The sequence below is a fragment of the Merops nubicus genome, unplaced genomic scaffold (assembly GCF_000691845.1).
Source record: "Merops nubicus isolate BGI_N331 unplaced genomic scaffold, ASM69184v1 scaffold6305, whole genome shotgun sequence".
Taxonomy (NCBI): Eukaryota; Metazoa; Chordata; class Aves; order Coraciiformes; family Meropidae; genus Merops; species Merops nubicus.
The window spans coordinates 26,208-47,040 of record NW_008607695.1 but is presented as its reverse complement, the minus strand read 5'-3'; the positions used below and the strand labels follow the sequence as shown (position 1 = coordinate 47,040).

General features: G+C 36.2%; 1 protein-coding gene across 1 annotated transcript in view; it reads right to left on the bottom strand.

The window, feature by feature from the left end:
* The window catches only part of ADCY8 (adenylate cyclase 8 (brain)), a gene marked incomplete at its 5' end in the record, with an annotated part of 93,331 nt that extends 72,548 nt beyond the window's left edge, over nt 1-20,783 (bottom strand). The window contains 2 exons of the mRNA XM_008940030.1: nt 1,937-2,067; nt 20,622-20,783. Of these exons, the coding sequence (XP_008938278.1) occupies nt 1,937-2,067; nt 20,622-20,783 (293 nt within the window). The remainder of the gene's footprint in view (nt 1-1,936; nt 2,068-20,621) is intronic.
* Between the last annotated feature and the right edge of the window lie 50 nt (nt 20,784-20,833).

Genomic DNA, 20,833 nt, shown 5'->3' with positions numbered 1-20,833 from the left:
TCTTTCCATTGACTTCAGAGAGCTTGGTGTGTTCATGCTTTGAATTTAGGTGCCTGAAGTTATGGTAGGATCTTAGTCAACAATCTATTGCAAACAGAGCAATAACCTATATCACTATGCCTACAATGAGCAAATGTGAACATAGAGAAACATATCACACAGACACACACACATGAAATCTGTGGTATATAAGCTATCACAGACTTAACACCTGAAGAAAAGACGTATTGTCTACTCTGAAAAGTAGTAACATTCAAAATCACACATATCACTCCGACAGAGACTGGAATTAACCTAAATGAACCTTCTTATCCCTTCAAAGACAACAAATAAGTGATGTTACAACATGAGTAGCTGAAGATCTTTCATTTGTGGTGAACAAGATGACAATCTGACAGTGTCCGAGAATCACTAGTGTAGCCAATAATAAAAATAGTAATGATAAGGTGGACAATAAAATATGAGTAATGATCATTTAAATCATCTTCAAATATATAGGCTGGTAAGGATTTGGGTGAGGATTAATGAAGGAGTTCGCAAACTGTAAGATTTTTCCCACTGAGAAAAAAAAAAAAAGAAAATTAGACTAATAAACTAACTGAAGAATAAAACTTAATAATAGCTTAAGTTGATAAAAATAAGACTTTCAGACAACAGATTTCTATTGTTTTCATTATCAAAAAAAAACCCCAGACCTCTAGCCGGATACTAATTTTAGGGATTGATATAACATTGGTTTAGTTAATGTTCAGTGCTCAACATTTAGGAAAAAATAAGGTGAAACTCAGTTTTGAAAAGATCTAGTCCCTGGCAGCATGCATAAGAACTAACCAGTACTTGTACTCTAAAGCACACAGAATCTTGATTTTAAATCTCTTTCAAACATAACTTTTCATCCCAACTCCAACTCTTTTTCTTTCAAACAGAAGGGCCGTCTTGTCCCTTCCACAGCAACAGCTACTCTGAGAAGGGAAGAGGGTAATGGAAGACATTTTAATTTAGTGCAAATCAAACCTTTTGTAAAGGTCCTTGATACTTTCCACCAGGTCTAATAAAATAACATGTCTGAGATACTCCAAGGCTGCAGAAGAAGCAGATAATCAATTTACTCTTTTGCAGACAGAAGTTCAAATTATGTTTATTGAACTTGTCCAGACAAAGTTATATTTGGGTTTCACTGAAAGGCAAAGTACATGCCTTCCTGCAAATAATCTCCAATCATATTCAAGGATGCTTATTTTTCACTTCCTTCAATGATGGTCACTCAATCATTTGCCCTTCTTGTTTGGGACAAACTTGTGGAAAATGTTTTTTGATTTGCTAAATATCCTGATGGATGGGGATCATAATAAAATTAGGAATTTAGTAACATCACGGAATGGAAGCTGATAATTCTGGTGTAAATGTACAATTAGGACTTATTACTTTGAGTACCAGCTCATAGGATAGCTACCACCTTCACACTAACTAATGTCAAGAAAGCCAAACTTTAGAGAGGAGAATGAAAAAACAAAATGGAATTAAGAAATTTAGAGTAAGAATGATTGAATGAAAATGGCTACTAGACAGAGGAGCCACATAACATGTTTACATCTTTGAGAGCATCTTACAAGCCTCCATCTCAGAAAATTGTGTCTATATAGCACAAAGGCAGGGATTCCCTTTCTGTGCAACCCTGAACACTTATATAAAAGGTGAAAAATACACAAATGGTGAAGAACTAGTGTTCAGTTCCAATGGGTCTTGCCATGACAAAGGCATCCAGTCATCCTGACGAGTAAAAGAGGGCACTGAAGTGCTTATTTGCTCATGGATTAATCAACATTAGACATTTCTAATTTTTGAATGAATAAAGCAACAGAAGGGAAACTCTCAATCAAGAGACAATTAACAGCATCTGAGACCTTAAACATTAAAGAGAGGCTCCTCCACCCACCTGACATTCTCATAACGATGAATGTAGATCTTATGAAACTGGTGTTGCAAATGTTCATCTTCTACATTGGTCATATCATTTATCATTTCCAGGACTACAAACCGTGGTAAGACAGAGAGCACCAGCCGTTCCTAAAACAGAGGAAACCAAACTGTCAGTATCAGTTTGAATTAGTATTTCACAGGAAAATGATTAAGCTTTGCCCTGTTTAAAGAGCATGACAACTGGCAATTTAAGATGTGACTCTCCCCTTTAAAAGTTCTGGCTCAGACCATTTGTGATAATTCACATTAGCAACCCGAGTCCAAAATAATGACCCTTCTATTTTCTTCCCTTCCTTGACATTCTTCCTTCAAAAGTTTAATTGTTGATTATTTAAAGATCCATCCTACTTACTATCTCCATTACAAGCTTCTAACTAAACACCACCTACAAACGTATCAAGCTTGATTAACAGATACAGGCCACAGAAATTTGAAAGTCCTCAGCAGCAAGGGTGACCAGATTTTTATTGTTGCTTATTTATCACAACTTACAGACTGTGTGTTTAGCATTCAAAAACTGTATCGTTAATAATAAAGCTGGAGAATATATTTTAAAAAAAAATATGCAGAGGAACTTGACTCCATTTAGTGAAAAGGACAGCGTTTAGATACAGCTTAGTTGCATTGTCAGAGATTAAAGACAGCGGTAACATAAACTAACACACACCTAAAAAATGTATGAGAAAAACTGAGCCCTAGGCTGGTTTTCTCTGCTCATAGAGTTAACAATAGGTAACAGGAACTAAGTTTTAAAGTGACTTTGGAATCTCAGAGTCTTCTCAACAGTCTGTGGCATTGAAATGCTTAGATCATTTTGACAAATGGGACTGGGTATCAGAGTTCCTTGAAAACTCTGTATGTAACTCAGAAATAACCATTTATATGTGCCAGTGAAGTACATTTCCAGAATGACTCATTTGGCTTGTGGCCCACTTCACCTCTTTTTTGAAGATCCCAGGACAGATTGTGGGCTGAGCTATTTGGCTGACCCAGAGTATGTGCTGACCACATACCAAACATTCCTTCAGTACTCAACTACTTAGGGAAAACTAGTTCCATGGACCATTTCTGCAAGGTCAGTTTCATTGCATGTTTACAAAATTTTTATCTATGCGTGATTTAATCACTTCTGCATCAAGAATCACCTGGAGAAGGTCCTGGATAGGACACTCCACCCAGAATATTAATTAACACAAACGTATGAACAGAAATAGACAAAGCGGGAGTTGCATCTGGGAATTTCTAGATCTGCCCAAAATTCCCAGCTCCTGTAAATCTGTCAGTGTTTAATTGTGAAGGTTCAGTGAATGTCCTGCTTTCAGGGTGGTTTCAAGCTTTTCCATTGTGTCCATCCAGTCTGTTATCTCATCTGTACAGATGACTATCTAAGAAGGTAGTGGACTACACAGAGAACTGCAATGTAAGTCTTCTGCATGAGCACACACACATATCTTTGGTGTTAGACCACAATTAGAAAAACAAATTCTTTAGTTAAATTTGTAGTTTAGGTTCCAAAACTCTTTCCACACATGTAGGTGTGTTATATAGTTCTGAGAAGGGCTGATTCTGTTCCTGTACAACTGGTCCAGTCATTTGCTCTGCTCCTGGAGGAAGGTGCATGAGCTCACTGAACTGGCATTTGTGGATCGTGTATCCAAGACTCAAGGCTGGCATGTCTCATGACTGACTGATTTAGGTACGGAAGAATGCAAATGAATTTAAATAAAGCCATTCAAACTGGAGAATATATTCAGTGTTTTTAATGAGCTTTGTCTCTGTCTCAGTAACACTCAGGAAAAGGAAACATCTGAGACAAGTTGAAGTGACAAGTAATTATATACATGCATATATTTAATAATATATATATATTATTAGAGTATCATTGTACATTAGTTTATTATTAGTGTGTGTATCCACTAGATCAATGCATATTAGTGTACAGATACACTTAGTATTACTGTGTAGGTATATACATATAGACAGAAGTGCTCTTTGCCAGCCCTTCTCATAGTATAATGACTAACCACATTTAAGTAGGGCCAGACAAGCCCTTGAAAGATTATTGAGCCCTTTCATGAAATCCCTAGATGATTCCCCTGTGAGATTTTGCCATGTCCCTGTTTCAGTGGCTCATCATTTTGACAGCTTTGGCAGATTTTGCAAGTATCCCACCCAAATCTGCTTCTCTGCAAATAAAGCTTTCTTTTTATCCTTTCAAAGTGGGTATGGATAATCATTGATTGCCTTCTTCGCTGTAACAGTCTTTCCATAGTGAAATACTGTTGTTATATCCTCTTGCCCTCAGTCTTTCTTCTCTAGATTAACCAGATTTGTGCAGTATTGGAACACATCACTCCGAATCACTTTGAGGCTAAGCTAGCAGTTTCTAGTTGAAATGGCTCCATATTATCACCCATCTTTTGCTTTACAGAATTGCAAAGAGTGAATTCTTACTGAGCTAAGGAAGACAATGCTAGTTACTAGCACCAAGTACTGGTATTAGCAGTACTAGCTACTTCACACCAAATTTCAGAAGGCATTTTAGGAAATAGGATAGGTTTAGGGAAAGCCAAATGTGAACTTCCAAATCAGGCACATATGGTGACTCTAAAGACATGGAAGACACCAATGAGAAAGTCATCCCAGGCAATGCCCACAGAGGAAATACAGTGCAGTGTGAAGCTCTTCCTGTATTTTCAGAGCACCTTAGCAATACTGCTGTGGAGAAAACACTTATATAGTACCAAGCCATATGGGGGCTGGAGGTGGTTTCCAGACCAACTCTTAAGAAGTGGGAAAGAAGCTATTTCCATAAAGCCTTTCTCTATGACATTCCACTCATCACACTTTAAGAAAGGCCTTTTGCAAGTTTGAGAATTGAGATCAGAACCTGGACGTGAAGTGGGAGCAAAAAGGTATCAAGAAATCAGTTTCAGAAAACAAAATATCCAAAGGTTTAAAAATATCTTTCTTGAAAATAAGAATATGAAATAAAATAAATAATTCAAAACAATGTCATATAAATATTGATGAGAGTCCTGGAAATAGCCTTATAAGTATCAAGTTGTTCAGAAATTCTAATAGATTGCAGCTCTTTAGGGCTAAATCTTACTCAAGCTTTTAAACTGTAAGGAAACAAAGTTTCATTACCACTGTTGTCAAGAAATTCTTAACCAAGAAGCTGCAAAGTAAGACATAAGCTCAATTCAAGAGGAGCTCTGGTGCATGAAAAATCCTATCTTATAAAATCTAATTACTAGTGTGAAGCTAAGCTATCACCAACAAGGTAATAGATGTGCTTTGTATATGACCATTTCTAGGCAGGCTTAACCTAAGTTTTAACATTAATTTCTGAATTTCTTTATCAGCTAAGCCAGCCTGACTTTGCCTTGTGTCCTGTTATAGCCAGTCAGATGAAAAAATTATTTTTGCCATCACTTCTTGGCTATGGCCGTTTTCTTTCATTGCTAGCCTTAACTTGGGCTGATGACCAACTTACACAGCATTTTCACTTTGTATGCATATTTCTTATTTATTCCTTTTATTAGGAATATAAGGAATAAATATAAATATATTTCTTATTTATTCCTTATATTAGCCTTTTCTTCTATTTGTACCTCACCTTTCAGACCTCAGAAGAATTTTGGAATCCTAAAGGTCTGTTTTGGTCACACTCAGGAGAAATATGAGGATAAACAGCAATTTTAGGTTGGTTTAGAAGAATATAGTTCATTTACATACTAGGTTTAAGGAAAGTACTAACCCTACTGAGTACCATAGACTAATTTTAATGAAAATGTACTCCACAGGCAACACAGTACTTCTTGGAGATGAAATCCAAAATCTTACAAAAGGGAAGGGTTTTGATTCTGGGCTTTGGGGTTGTTTTACCACCGTAATTGTATTCTTGGCATTTAGCTCGTCACTGCTTATCTTTCCTTCTGGCTGAAGTTGCTTACCCCCATAGGTGTTTTAGTGTGCTCCAATGAGGTGATATTTAAGGATGAAGACTTTTCACAGCTACCGAAGTATGTAGCACCTAGGAGTCCTGGCTTCAGTTCCTCCCTATGCTATCAGTTTTCTCATGGAGGAATAACGTTGTGTAACTGTTTTCTGCCAGAGAAAATGATGTTGCAGTGGTTGTGAGGCAACTTGATATTAGAATGTTATAGCAAACTAATGTTATCCACTCTGTGGTGCATGTCCCTTCTTGAGGGGAAATATTTGTTGAGACAACAAGACAGAGGAAAGAGGGATGGTATCTGGAATGAGGGAGAAAGGCAAATCAATTATAAGAAAGCACATTTTGATGCCAGCAGGATAAGATGCTGTGGATGAAATGTAGCTAGAGATGAAACATCTGAAAAAATTAAGCAATCCCTCCCTAGCATTCACAGGAGGCAATATTATTTCTATCCTACAACTTATATAGGGAAGATCATGAAGAATTCCCACTCTGAGCAGTCTCAATCAGCAGTTAGCAAGCAGTCCTCAGCTACAATGAGAACACATTGTGAATAAACACCCCCATTTGTCTAGATGGCAGCCCCAGCTGAAGGGAGCTGTAGGTTTACTTAAGAAGGCAAAACACACACTGCTAATAGCTTCTGCTGGAGTGGAGGTGTTTAATACTCCACTCTGAGACAGCAGCTTTCTCCTGAGCTCCTGCCTGCATAATATGCTAGCATGGAACATGAGAGAACTGAGACTCTGCTAATCTTTAATCCACCTGCTCTCCAAACCTTTACTAACTTAATGTCTGCTTACAGGAAGGAGAGACAAACTATGATGTAAGGCAGTGAGAGCTGATAGAAAGCAAGCAGTGAGTTGTCATGCTCTGAGCTCATTCCTTATTCTGGGTAAAAAGCCCAGCTCAGACCTACCATTTCCTCATACAGGGTGATACCAATTTTAGCACTTCTGCATTGTCTTGACTTTCTTCCACTCTTCCCATCTGGGAATCCTGCAGTCCTCCACTATTCTGATGTGTAAACACTATATGTGGTGCTTGTGATGGCAAGACGAAAACCAAGTCCTCAAGAGGTCCCTTTACACTCCTGCAAACCCTGGTTTTCACAGAAATATCTCGCTTTAAGGTAGCTCCACTCTCAAGCAAATGTTCCATGGCATCTTAAAATGGCATGTGTGGGAATAGCTGCTGATTGATATTCCAGGAACCAGAAATACTTTTGACAGTTTGTGTCCTTCAGCTTCATCTAACAGTAAGTACTTAAGCTATATATCCTCTTATTCCTTCACTATTAAGATACATTGCTCAATATGACCATATAATAAATCCATCCTTTGAGCAAATCAGATCAGTCTTTCAAGAAGCCATACGGTTAAAGTATTCTATGAGTTCCTGTGAAGATACTTTCTCAATAGCACAATATCTTTTCACTGTCAAGAAAAAAAAGATGTTATTTCCTACCTTATCTTTGTAGGAAGATGAATAGGGATACAAATTCAAAAAGAAAAGATGATGAAAGGAGGAAAGGAGAAAGAGAGAGAAAGAGAGAGGAAGAGAGAAAAGGAAGGAAGGAAGGAAGGAAGGAAGGAAGGAAGGAAAAGAAAAAGAAAGAAAAGAAAGAAAGAAAGAAAGAAAGAAAGAAAGAAAGAAAGAAAGAAAGAAAGAAAGAAAGAAAGAAAGAAAGAAAGAAAGAAAGAAAGAAAGAAAGAAAGAAAGAAAGAAAGAAAGAAAGAAAGAAAGAAAGAAAGAAAGAAAGAAAGAAAGAAAGAAAGAAAGAAAGAAAGAAAGAAAGAAAGAAAGAAAGAAAGAAAGAAAGAAAGAAAGAAAGAAAGAAAGAAAGAAAGAAAGAAAGAAAGAAAGAAAGAAAGAAAGAAAGAAAGAAAGAAAGAAAGAAAGAAAGAAAGAAAGAAAGAAAGAAAGAAAGAAAGAAAGAAAGAAAGAAAGAAAGAAAGAAAGAAAGAAAGAAAGAAAGAAAGAAAGAAAGAAAGAAAGAAAGAAAGAAAGAAAGAAAGAAAGAAAGAAAGAAAGAAAGAAAGAAAGAAAGAAAGAAAGAAAGAAAGAAAGAAAGAAAGAAAGAAAGAAAGAAAGAAAGAAAGAAAGAAAGAAAGAAAGAAAGAAAGAAAGAAAGAAAGAAAGAAAGAAAGAAAGAAAGAAAGAAAGAAAGAAAGAAAGAAAGAAAGAAAGAAAGAAAGAAAGAAAGAAAGAAAGAAAGAAAGAAAGAAAGAAAGAAAGAAAGAAAGAAAGAAAGAAAGAAAGAAAGAAAGAAAGAAAGAAAGAAAGAAAGAAAGAAAGAAAGAAAGAAAGAAAGAAAGAAAGAAAGAAAGAAAGAAAGAAAGAAAGAAAGAAAGAAAGAAAGAAAGAAAGAAAGAAAGAAAGAAAGAAAGAAAGAAAGAAAGAAAGAAAGAAAGAAAGAAAAGAAAGAAAGAAAGAGAAAGAAAGAAAGAAAGAAAGAAAGAGAAAGAAAGAAAGAAAGAAAGAAAGAGAAAGAAAGAAAGAAAGAAAGAAAGAGAAAGAAAGAAAGAAAGAAAGAAAGAGAAAGAAAGAAAGAAAGAAAGAAAGAGAAAGAAAGAAAGAAAGAAAGAAAGAGAAAGAAAGAAAGAAAGAAAGAAAGAGAAAGAAAGAAAGAAAGAAAGAAAGAGAAAGAAAGAAAGAAAGAAAGAAAGAGAAAGAAAGAAAGAAAGAAAGAAAGAGAAAGAAAGAAAGAAAGAAAGAAAGAGAAAGAAAGAAAGAAAGAAAGAAAGAGAAAGAAAGAAAGAAAGAAAGAAAGAGAAAGAAAGAAAGAAAGAAAGAAAGAGAAAGAAAGAAAGAAAGAAAAAGAAAGAAAGAAAGAAAGAAAGAAAGAAAGAGAAAGAAAGAAAGAAGGAAGGAAGGAAGGAAGGAAGGAAGGAAGGAAGGAAGGAAGGAAGGAAGGAAGGAAGGAAGGAAGGAAGGAAGGAAGGGCTTTTCTTCATGCACATATGGCTAAAATGGAGGATGTGCTTTTCTCATAACAGGAAAAGCTTGCACTTTTTATTTGCATTCATTTAAGAAAGTATCAAACAATGGCTCTAGAACATTTATTTAAAATAAAACAGTTCACCTGGTATGTGTTCACTAAGCCAAGAAAAATGTGCCCCAGGACCTTTAATATCCTGACCTTCACTCTACTCATTAAGGTAAATTTAACGTTCTTAGCTGCACGTAAGATCGGGCAGTAACCCATAAAAATGGAGGTTAATTAGTATGCCTCTGCTACAGTCTTTCTCTATTAATACTGAAACATGTGAAGAGCTTTTGTCAGGATCACAACTGGAAGTGTATATACAGCTCATGCCACTATTCTGCAGCTATGCCACACTATGGAGGAACACTACAAGACAACTAATGTGTAAGTGTGTATGTGTCCACACATTTTTATAAGGCACTCCAGCCATTAGCTGATTTTCTGGTACTGAAATATTCAAAGAACAGAAAATTATTCTCTCTATGGGTATCATCTCACCTTTGCTGTTTCAAGCTGCTCTGACACCATGCCAGCTTGACAGAGCAATAAGAATGGTGAAGTAAATCCCTTCCAGAAACCAGGTACTGAAAGATGGACTCTAGTATAGATCTTGTCCATCTTTTCCTGCAGCTGATGCTAATGTTCTATGGACCAGAGTGTGTCTTGGCAGGTCTTTCACATCACTTTGCTTCAATCCAGTAGCTAAAAAATATTTTCATTTATCTAAGAATGAGTGTCAAGCCACTGTCCCTTTCCTATAAGGATCCTTGCCACATAACTCCCCTTTTAACTAGTTAAATATTATTATTCCCATTTCACAGTTTTAGATACTGTGTCACAGAAGAACAGGACAAATGTCTGGAGATCATGAAAAAAAAAAGTAACAGATTACAGAGAAGAAAACTGCAAATTTATTATAGTTTTTCTCTATCTTACTATTTGCATAATTAAAGAGGCCTCATATTTCTAGTCAGTCTCTCCTAGAAGGCATATTTAGACAGGGAAGGAAAGACATGAGAAAAAAAATCTCTCTTTCAGAGAAAGGTGTAATAAGGAAATGTCATGAACTCTAGGGTGAAGGAAACTACATTACCCAGCTTTGTTGAAAGCTTGCTAGTTGAGCAATTCACTAAGTGGAGACAATTGAAAGGTGAGCAGCAGTAGTAGTAAGTGGTTTAAAAAGGAACAGAGGTATATTTGTTCAAGAGAAAAGACACAGAATAAAGAAGATAGCAACAAAGGGATGTTATAGAAGAGCTGGTGATATATTCTCTTGTTAACTGTCCATGGCATGAATCAGCCCCAGCCTTTAAGATGGAGCAGTCAGAGTGTAGAATAAACAAATGAAAAAAAAAACCAAAACCAAACCTTTAACCCAGAGAATAACCATGGGAAATTAAAAATACCTGTAGCAATCACTAAAACTAACAAACTGATGGTAGAATTCAGGTCTAAATTAAGATATCTAAATTTTATTACCTACAGTGTAGTGATACCTAAGCTTCCATTTTATTCAGTGAGTCCAGAGAGAAACTCAACAGATCATACATAAAAGTCTATTTTGGTGCACAACAGGTCTCTCTGGGTTCCATTGTTTGTGTTGACTAGATCTCAGCTGACTGTAGCAGGAGCTCAGAGTTATATAGAGCATGTAGTCAACAAGTTTAAGAAGTGTCTAAATATGGAGCTGACTCCTACCCAATCTAACCCTTCAGGAAAATTTAGGAACATTGAAATAAATCCTTAGTGATAAAGCAAATTAGCTTAATGAGTCACATATGTCTGTTTGAAGTCCCAAGACTGTAACATAGATACTTTCTCTAATGCTCACTTCTTGCTTTATGCATCTGCAACAGTCATTCTTTGCTGAACAACTTCTGTGTTCTGTGTGCACTGATCCCTTACGTCCCTCATACTGAAATCACAGGGTATCAACAGGGCTTACAACTGCACAAATGTAACTAGGCACATTAATAGAAAAGTGACACGTATCTGATGAGTAAATAACAAACTTTAGAACATTTTTTTTGAGAAAAGCCGATTAACCAGAGCACCAGGTCTCAGTCTTGTGAATAAAAACTGAACTGGAAAGTGTTCCACTGAGGCTGATCAAAGAAAAGACACCAAGAAGCACAAAACTTCAACAAGCAGTCTTCGGCCTGCAGGAGGCTGCCAACAGGAAGGTTGAACTCCCCTATGTTTCCCTGCAGATCATGTAAGGGCATCACCCCTGCTGGGTCTGCTGCCTACATAAGCTCCCTGCACTGACTCCCCTTAGATGGTGCTCAGCAAGTGATCAAATTCTGCCTATACTGCCCTGGGATTTCCCTTTGTTTCTCAATACCTTTATCAGGGCTGGCCAAGGCATGGAAAGCCCCTCTTGAATGACAGTTCAACTGAGGTTTTGTTCTTCCTCTTCTACACATACTTTCAGATGGCTGAACCTACGTATATCTTGTGGGATGAAGTCTTTGGACTGGGCACAAGTTGCTTATGGCTGTTCCTGAGACACTTCTGTAAAACTGGAGTAGACATAACCCAGAAATGTTTAACTCTGAGATTCTAGAGGAACTGTTCCACACTTTTCCTCTTGATTTTTAAGAGGCATTTTACCAGAAATATCAAGCTTGTCTTTAACAATATATAGTGTTAATAACACAGACTTTATTGTCTTAAACACTGAACTTAATAGCATGAGAAAAGGACTGTTCAGAGTAGTGGTTTTTAAACTTTCCAGAGCACATGACCTTTTGGTATATTTAAGGGAAATAGATAAAAATGGTATTGTTTTCTACTGAAAAACTGATGATGTTCAGAAGAGAAGTAAATATTGTAGGGGCCACTCTAGAAAATGGAAATTAACACCTCTCGTTATAATGGGCAGCTCTAAAGAGCAATTGCTTCATTCTTACTCAGTGCACAACGGACAGTCTATTTGCATTTCTTGTGCATTATGAAAACAATGGCAAATAGTTTAAAAATATAGAAGGAACTGCAATATGTAGTAAGTTCAGACTTGCAGGGTTGTGAGGTTGCAAGTTAGTTTTTACTACTTAGTGCTGCAATAACCGATAGGAGCTGTAGCAACTTCCTTTTCTTTGAATTTAGGCAGTCACCATTCCCACTCATCCCATCATTGGGATCCTTGAACACGTTCCATTTAGGCATCTGCTGTTCTCAGGGATAAACAACACCAGATCACACAGGAGGTTTTGGAATTTCCCTTTGTTTAGCTGTTGGCAATGAAATATAGCTGGCGTCTCATCCAAACGGAGAGCGTAGTGACTGTGAGAGCCTGGACTTTTTATAATGGTATCTAGTTAGTTGTTAAGTGAGAAGTGTTACAAAGTTTGTAGTAATGCAAGAAGGAAGAAGCATCTTCCACGCACTGCCTGTAAGAAGGGCCTTTTATCCAATTATTTCCTCGATACTATTGTCCAGAACAACATGAGACAATATACGTAGAACATGCTGAAGGGAAGGACTGCAAGATACTGCTGGTCCTTTGCTTTGCTTCAATGAATGGTTTAAAGATCCAAGTACCTGAAGCCACATTGCAAACTCTTGGCAGGGCTTGATGATTAACAGTCTATTGCCAGGTGTCAAAGGAGGTGCCTGTCTGACCAGCCAGCTGGCTGTGTAAGAATATGGCAATCTTAATGCCTGCTTGCCCTATGCTCCCTGAGCTGGAGAAGAGTGATTCCAGGGCTGCCAGTTTGTGTTTTCATACCTTTCCAGTATCATTTTTGCTTCATGAACACTTAGCTCATCCTATAGCATGTTGAGAAGTGGTGGAACAACCCTCCCTGTCGATTTTTTTGGCATGGTACCAAATACTGCTGCTATGTGTATATTTTAAGTGAAAAAATTTATTCCTCCATAAAATACTTACAAAAATATTTACAAAAATATTTTTTGAAGTAATATAATTAATCATGAAATGAAATGCAGTCAGTGCTTACACTATATGGCACGGGTGCAATGAATCAACTCATCATGAGGTCACATGAGCACCACTAAATGGCACAGGAGAGCACAAACATGGGAATAAGAGCTGCAGGGAGCAAGTCTGTGTCCTTGAGAGCAGTGACCAGCTGTTAGATCTGCTGGGCTACCTCATGAAATCATCTCTTGACATTGCTTTCTCATGTGAGCTGTCTTTCAGCTTAGGCAACAGGAATTACAGGTCTCAACTGATTGATCAGTTTGTTATACTTTGAGTTTGATTCTTTAAGTAGCAAAGAAGAACTATCGAGAAAAATAATAGTTGTTTTTTTTTTTTTGAGAAAGATACCAAGACAATACATAACTAGATAACTGTGAAACTTTCCTGAGCATCTCACATTCAGATTGGTTCCTATAAATAATAAAAAGCTGATTAAAATGCAATATCTAATCAGAGGTTTATGAAGAATTTTTTAATTGTAAGGTTATTGTTTCTTTAAAAATAAAACCTCAATTATTGTGATCATAGTTTTCTTATGAAGTATTTTAAACTACTTTTACAATGAAAAAGGAAGGTCTTGTGATCTCTAAAATTCAGATTACTCTTTAAAAACAAATCTGAACTTTATCCTCATACTAATTTAGAAGGATTTTGATATTTTTAACACCTATGTAAAAAAAAAAAAATGACTTTATAGTGTTTAACCCTCTTAAAGTGTGCTTTCTAATCTCAATCCAATCTGCTCTTACTTTAGAGGTTGCAAAGTACTGATAGTTGATTAAAATCTAGATCTGTAAAACCCTGATAGAACTAACACAACATGTAAGCTGCTTTTTAAAAAACAAACAAAAAAAAGCACCCCACAAACAAGCAACAACAGAATTCATCAATCTGCAGAGAGCTTCTTAAAGCTGTGGGAAATAGAGATTGTTGCTGAGGAAAGTGTGAAAAAAAATCCTCTGGAAGTAGAGGTAGGAGTGTAACAAATTGTCAAACAGAACGATTTTCTAATAGGAAAAAAGATTAAGATAGGATTACTGTTTTCCCACAGATAAAAGGCAGAAGAGACTAAATATGTCAACAACAGACTGTTGTCAAGACTCAGGGTGTATTCTCTTTCCACAGCTCTCATACCCACACTGGAAAAAGAGAATATGCACTCAACTCCCTTCTCACCTGGACAAATGGTACTTTAGGGTGGCTGAGCTCAAATCCACTATGGAAATCAAATTTCACTTTCAAAATAAGCTTTAACTGAATTTGTGGAATGCCCTATGAGAAAGAGATTAGCTATAAAGTAGGTGTCCAGTAAGCCAGTGACAGGACTGGCAGGGAGGATACATCTGCCAAGATGTTCTCATAGATGTCTTCTCATCAGACCATTTAAGGAAGAAAAGGTTTTTCTTCTCATTTCACACTAACCTGACCAAACACAATTATGCCTGCAGATGCCTGTCCTCATCCCACTTTGATGGGAAGCATGCCCAAAAGCCTGTTGATTGGGTATGATGCCAGCCTGGACATTCTTGCTTGAGTACTTTTTGCAAGTGGTTGTTCCTCACCGTCTCTTAGTTGTTTCTTCTTCTAGCCTTCACCTCTGCTTTCTCTACCAGTGTTCTAGACACCCAAGAAAATATTTATATAGGTTAGGGAAAACATTGAGAAATTTTATTCCCATATAAGAGGATCTTCTCTCAGTAGAATTTGAGGTGATACATGCAGAGAATGGATTCTACTTGCTAAAGACCATGCTGGAGGGGGATGCAAATAATACAGCTAAAGAGACTAATGCATTGTGGCTTTAGTATCTTCTAGCACTAGGTAACTCCACTGAAACTGCACAAATATACTGCTAAATTATAATAATTTTCTCTTTTGCCTTCTCAGGGCTTAAAACCTGGAGGATTTCTTTCTGATATGAGTTTAGCCCCTCCCAACAGCTTAGCACAGCAGTGGCAGTGCAGCTTTGCTGGTGAGCTCTGCACACCAGGTAGGGAGAGTTCTTTTCATGAATGATGCAGAACCTGCTACAGTGAGAACAAGAACAAACACCTCACCAGAGAACAAATATAAGCATCACACAGATCTAGATTGATTATACCTGTCATCTCAAAGAACTGCAAAGATCTTCATTTCATGAGATACCATCAGGCACTCTAAATCTACCAGAAATAATGTAAATATAATGTTTCAGAAATTTATTTTATTTTATTTTATTTTAAACACCGGTGCAATGCACAAATTTTTCATGTTAGTAGGATGCAGTCTAAAAACTTTGCTTAGGATAAAAGCAGCCTCCCACCTGTATTTCCCTATTGCTTTGTCCAAGCTTCGTTAATCTCTAGTCTAGAGAGGTCTTTGATGGAGAGTAGATGTGTGGCCATGACATAGAAGTCTCTCAATTATAAGTAAAATGACTTTTCTATGAAAAGACATACTGTAACATGATGATGTTATTACAAGGTAAGAGGTAAGTGCTGGACTGATTCTTAAAGCTGTGTAGCTACTTAGTTACTGTGATGTTGCCTTCCTGGTTGTTTTAAGCCTCCATTTCCAGCTCCAGTCATAAGAAGCTTTGTAAGTCAAATATTAACCTCCTTGCACAACAGTTGTTTTCAGATATGTATAACTTGGCATATGTATGTGTGGTGGAGGAAGACACAGAGTGACAAAATTACATGAAAGACACTTTATAATTAAATGGTAGAATTTGAGAGTTTAAAATATTATAAAAAAAAATCAGGTAAAGGTGAATTGCTGGAGAAAAAGCAGGTAAGGACACCAGAGATATCTTATAAACTTAATTCTTCATAAAGCCATCTCTTAATATGTGTCTGGATTTAATAGGTCATTAATTTAAAATTTAAAATTTTTGGATTATAACAGACATGAAGATGAAATTCAATGCAGGTTCCTGCCCCTCACTAAGGCTATTTCACAGCCTTTTCACGATGAGAGAAGTTAAATACTTGGTTTTGAAAATTTTGCAGTAGCTAATTAAGAAAGTTACATTTTCTGTGTTTTGTTTGTTTGTTTGTTTTGTTTTTGTTATTATTTTGTTTTCTTTTTCCACAGAAATTATGATAGGAAAATCACATGCTACACCCGTACAATAAAATTGAATTTAAAAGAAGACATTTTTTGAAGTGGTTATTAACAAGGTACAGCACCAGATGTCAACCTTTTTGAAGCACACAGGTATTAAATCAAAATATTGACTCAAAATTTCAATCAGGTAGCAGAAAGTGATCTTTTCTTAAGTCCAGTAAAATGGACTTAAGAAAACTGAGAACCTCATGTTTGCTGTTTATTCATAATTACAATGTGTTGAGAACAGAACTAGAGAACCTTTCTTGGTTGATATAACTACATACATTAAGCACAAGCAGCTAACTACATTTTATTAAAAAAATATTTAAAGTAATTATTTGATCAATAACTAGTAAACTGAGACTGTTTTTTATAACACCTTATTTTGTCTATGTTACCTTCTCTAGCTTGCTTCTCTGGTATTTCTAGCTTTTTGTAATACATTTTTCCTGGTAGTCATCAGCAGTCGACTCTCATTTAATTAAGCCAAGTTCTTAAATGTTTTAGATCTTCACCAAAATTCTAATTTTGTAATGAAAATTGGGAAAAAAGTAGACACAGATGTTCCCTCAGTTTCACAGAGTGCTAGGATTTCCAAATGGTGTCACAGAGATAGTACTGCATAGTTAAATCCATGGACATCATTAGCAATGACTGCTGGAGTAATTCTCCTCTGTATCCACAGTCCTGTTCAGTTTATTAATAATTAGTGTTAGAAAAATCATTGCAATTAAAAACACTAATATATACTTGTTAACAACTCCACATGCTTAAAAACAACAAAAAAAAACCTTGATAAATTAATCACTTTTGAAAATATGAGTAAAACTCCTAACTTTCTGAAATACTTCTGAAAATTTTACTCAAAAGTCTTGTGAGAATAAACGGTGATGGGGGAGGAAGGATGCAAAAAGATGTAGGAGCTTAGCTGTGTAGAGTTTTTGAAACACAGAAACTGGAAACAAATTAATTTAAAAGCTTTGAAAAACTTTGGCCAGGGTCCTTAAAATCTTTTCTGTCTTAGAGGCTTGTACTTTACTCTCTTCCTTTCTGAGCAGTAAGTGCAATTACCATAAAAGTTGAACTTGCACCTGAGGGTATTTGCTGAACAATGGAGCTAATTCAGGTGTACAGAGACCATACATGGCACACAGACGTTCTACAGAGCACAGTGGCACTGACCATCACAGCAATCCTGAAATAGAGCAAGGAGTCCTTAAACCCTGAAAACCCCCTGAAAGGAAGAGACTGCTGGAAAATAATGACACCTGGAACACAAACTATCCCATCTAGCTGTCAAAGTTTCAGCTCAGATTAACACAACCACAAGGAAGTTCCTTGCTTCTAGTGGGATTTTGGTGGTTTCCACTTCTATTTCCATCACACTTTACAAAAAATATGATGGCAAATTGAGGAATGGAACTACATTCATTGAAAAAAATTCAGCTTATCTATATGGAATTTATCAGGAAATACAGAACCATATCTTCCTTTTCACTACAAGACAGAAGCTGATCTTGTAGAAACTTTGGATTTGTATTCCAGAAAATATGCAAATATTCATTAGGGGATTCTTAAAAATCTCTTAAAACCAAACAGATTCTTACTTATCAGTATTACTGTTTCTTTACACAAATCTACATATCTCATGGTGCCTCTCAGTTGTCTCTAAAACATAGGTTATAAGGTGTTTGGCTTGTAATTTGGTATCTTTCCATGACTGGCTCTTTTAGGCATTATACAATGCTGAATAATGATAGTGAAAGCATTTGTAGTTCTTAGAATGTCAGATGATGAGAGATGACAACTCTAAGCAAAACAGAAATTGGAAGAGTCATTTTGAGAGTGCAGAAACTTGATTTCTTAGTTTCAATAATGCACAGTAATGAACAGATGTGTATCTGAAGCATTTATATAACCTTTAAAGTTATAAAAAATGGGAGTCTATTCTGCCATTACTTAGGGAAGAGCATACCGTTAATTGTTGCATTTTTTAACTCTGTTGGTTTTTCTTACTTCAATTTTACTGGTCTTCTGATTTAAACAAAGTATGTACAAAACCAGACCATATCGGGCCTACCCATCAAGCTGTCATACTTCATATGATGTGTCATATGCATGACATGTCAGTATAATTACCCATTGTAATTATCTATTACTTTCAATTTAAGAAGTGGAAGCTGTGTGGGGTGGAAACAAACCTTGAAAGATTTTAATTATGTCACCCATTACTATAAAATGTAGCAGTGCCACCACTGAAAGACAGAAAATGCTTGACCCTGCTGTAAGAAACCTTAAACTTAGACAGTTTATGAGAACTGGAGGAGAAATAAATCCAAGTGGAATAGAATTCTGAATTCCTGGAAATATTATCTGGAAGAATTATACAAATACTTATTCCTCTATTTTCTCTGCACATTTTAAGCTCCTCATCTGTATTTGTAGAAAATTTTCAGAAGCCACATCACAACTGTTGGTCTCAAAGCTTTTCTCCCGTTTTGTTCCCCCTTCGTATATCAGAGCTACTTTCTAGAAAAATAATAGAATCAATAAATTAAGGTTTTTCAGGATTTAATTCTGACTTCTTAAAATGTGGTATGCATTAACAACTAATATGATTTTTACATCCACGTGAACTACAGATCCTCTATATTATGATTACTTCTTCAAGTCAGAAAAACCCTAGCAGTCACTGAACTACTGTCTGTGCATACTGATCAAGTGAGCATGAACAAGCTGCTCAATAAAAGCACTCACCTAAAATGTGACATTGCAAATCTTCTTAAGGAAGACATATTTAGAAATCGCTTAAGTGAATCACTACTTCAAAAGGAAAGGGGAAGAATGAAAGACTGAAGGAAACTGGCTCCCCATTTCTCAAGGCATTCCAGTATTGGAATATTTTGTGATTATTGTCATCCCAAATACAAATGAAAAGTGTATATTACATTAAAAGTGTATTACATGTACTATACAAATATATTTATATATGTGAGTAGCAACACAAAGTTCCAAAACAATTAATTGGAAATATTAAAAAATCTTTTGTTCCTGTATTTTGATTGAGTTTATCATTAAATTAAGTTTTAAACTAGAATTTTCATTTGGCGTCCTGATGTCTCTATTTTTCTCTTGTAGGAATTTTCCTTGGCCCGAATATATTTTTCCTTATGCCTTTTTAGTCACATGACACCTATGACACATTTGCTTTGTTTGATTATAGGCGAGTCCCAACTGCAGTGAGGTAACTCTCCAGGAAGTTCTGCCTTCAGGGAACAGCACAGACCTGAAGCCTCTCAAGTTACTGGGCCAAGATGTAATTCACTTCAACACTGATTAAAAACAAATAGTTTAGATCCAAACCCTCCTTCCTCCCCCACCAAAAAAGAAAACCAAAAAACCCACGCACCTGAATTTTTTAAACCCTCCCAAACGGAAGCTATTGTCTTCATTTTCATAATAGGGGAAAACAAAAAAATCAGTGAAACTCAAATTCTAAATGAAAAATATTATCTTTTATAAATTTTATTTTCCATGAGAATGTAAAATAATTCTCATAGAAAATCCCCAGAATCATCTGCAAAAGCAGAATCTTTTCCTTGCATTTTATGAAGATATTAACAAAGATCAAAGTAAAGCTTACAAAATACTAGTTTACAAGAGATTAGAAAAGAAGAAAAAAGCTAAAAACCCCACTAAACTCACAGAAAAAAAAAAAAAAAAAAACAAAAAACAAAGCCATAAAGATGTAGTCCTACAGTTAAAGTGAGATCAGAGCATTATCCTAGATAGCATCCCTCAAAGCCTCTTCAGTCAACAGTAGCTGGAGAGCTGCTCTGGAGTAGGCAACTTGTGTTACTCAGCACAGTCAGGAATTCACACCAGGTCATTACTCAGTAAAGTCTAGAATATGACTTCTTCTGAGACCTCTGTATAAGAGCATGGCTTTCAAGAGGCAAAGGAAATAAAATGAAGAGGTAATAGATGTGTCTAAACACAATATCTCATTTTTGCTCCCTTGGTACAAAATAAGCAGCAAACTGCCTTTTATTCAGTGTCTCTTATTTTGCATTGGAAAAGATGTGTCTAAGAACAACCGTACCTGCTTGGATCAAAAGCTCAACTCACACAGTATGCTGTTGCACACAGTGGCCAAAAAAAGGTTTCTAGGGAAGAATTTAAGAAGAGAAGGTATATGGTGATACTTCCCTGCAGTGGCCTCCCAGCTTCAAAAATTCATCTGTGGGACAGAGGTGATGGTTTTGTATTTTCTCTGCCTGGGCAGAGTTCACTTGCATGGACTTGCTTACAAGTTTTAGTATCCACAACACTTTGAAACATGAAGTTCCCCAGCTTAACCCCTCTTGTGTAAAAAGCCATTTCTAAACCCCTGCCAGTTGTTGTTTCATTTGATGGCCTCTTCTTCCTGCATGGGAAAGGACAATGGCCAGTCTCTATTCACCCTGTTTCTCAGTGAAAATCTTTAAGATATTATATCAGATTGTTACACACTAGGAAAGCAACAGCATGAAACTCGCTTAACCTGCTCAAATCAGGTGGCATAGCACTGAAGTCAGCAAGACTACAAAAGCCCATTCTTGTCCAAATATCAATTCCATTTAATAAATAAAAAATGATTATTTCTCCAATACCTGTCGCTGATTTTCTGTCTCTAGTCTCAGTCTGGCTTCTACACATCTTCGGGTCTCCAGGAAGGCTTGACGTTGTGCTCTGTCTGATAGGTAGCTAATGAAGATTCCTGCAGTGTTCATACACATAAATAACACTGCCTGAGCCGCTATCTGCAACGAACAACAAACAGGGTTTGGTCAGACAGAAGCAGCAAAAATATCTGTTAAAAAGG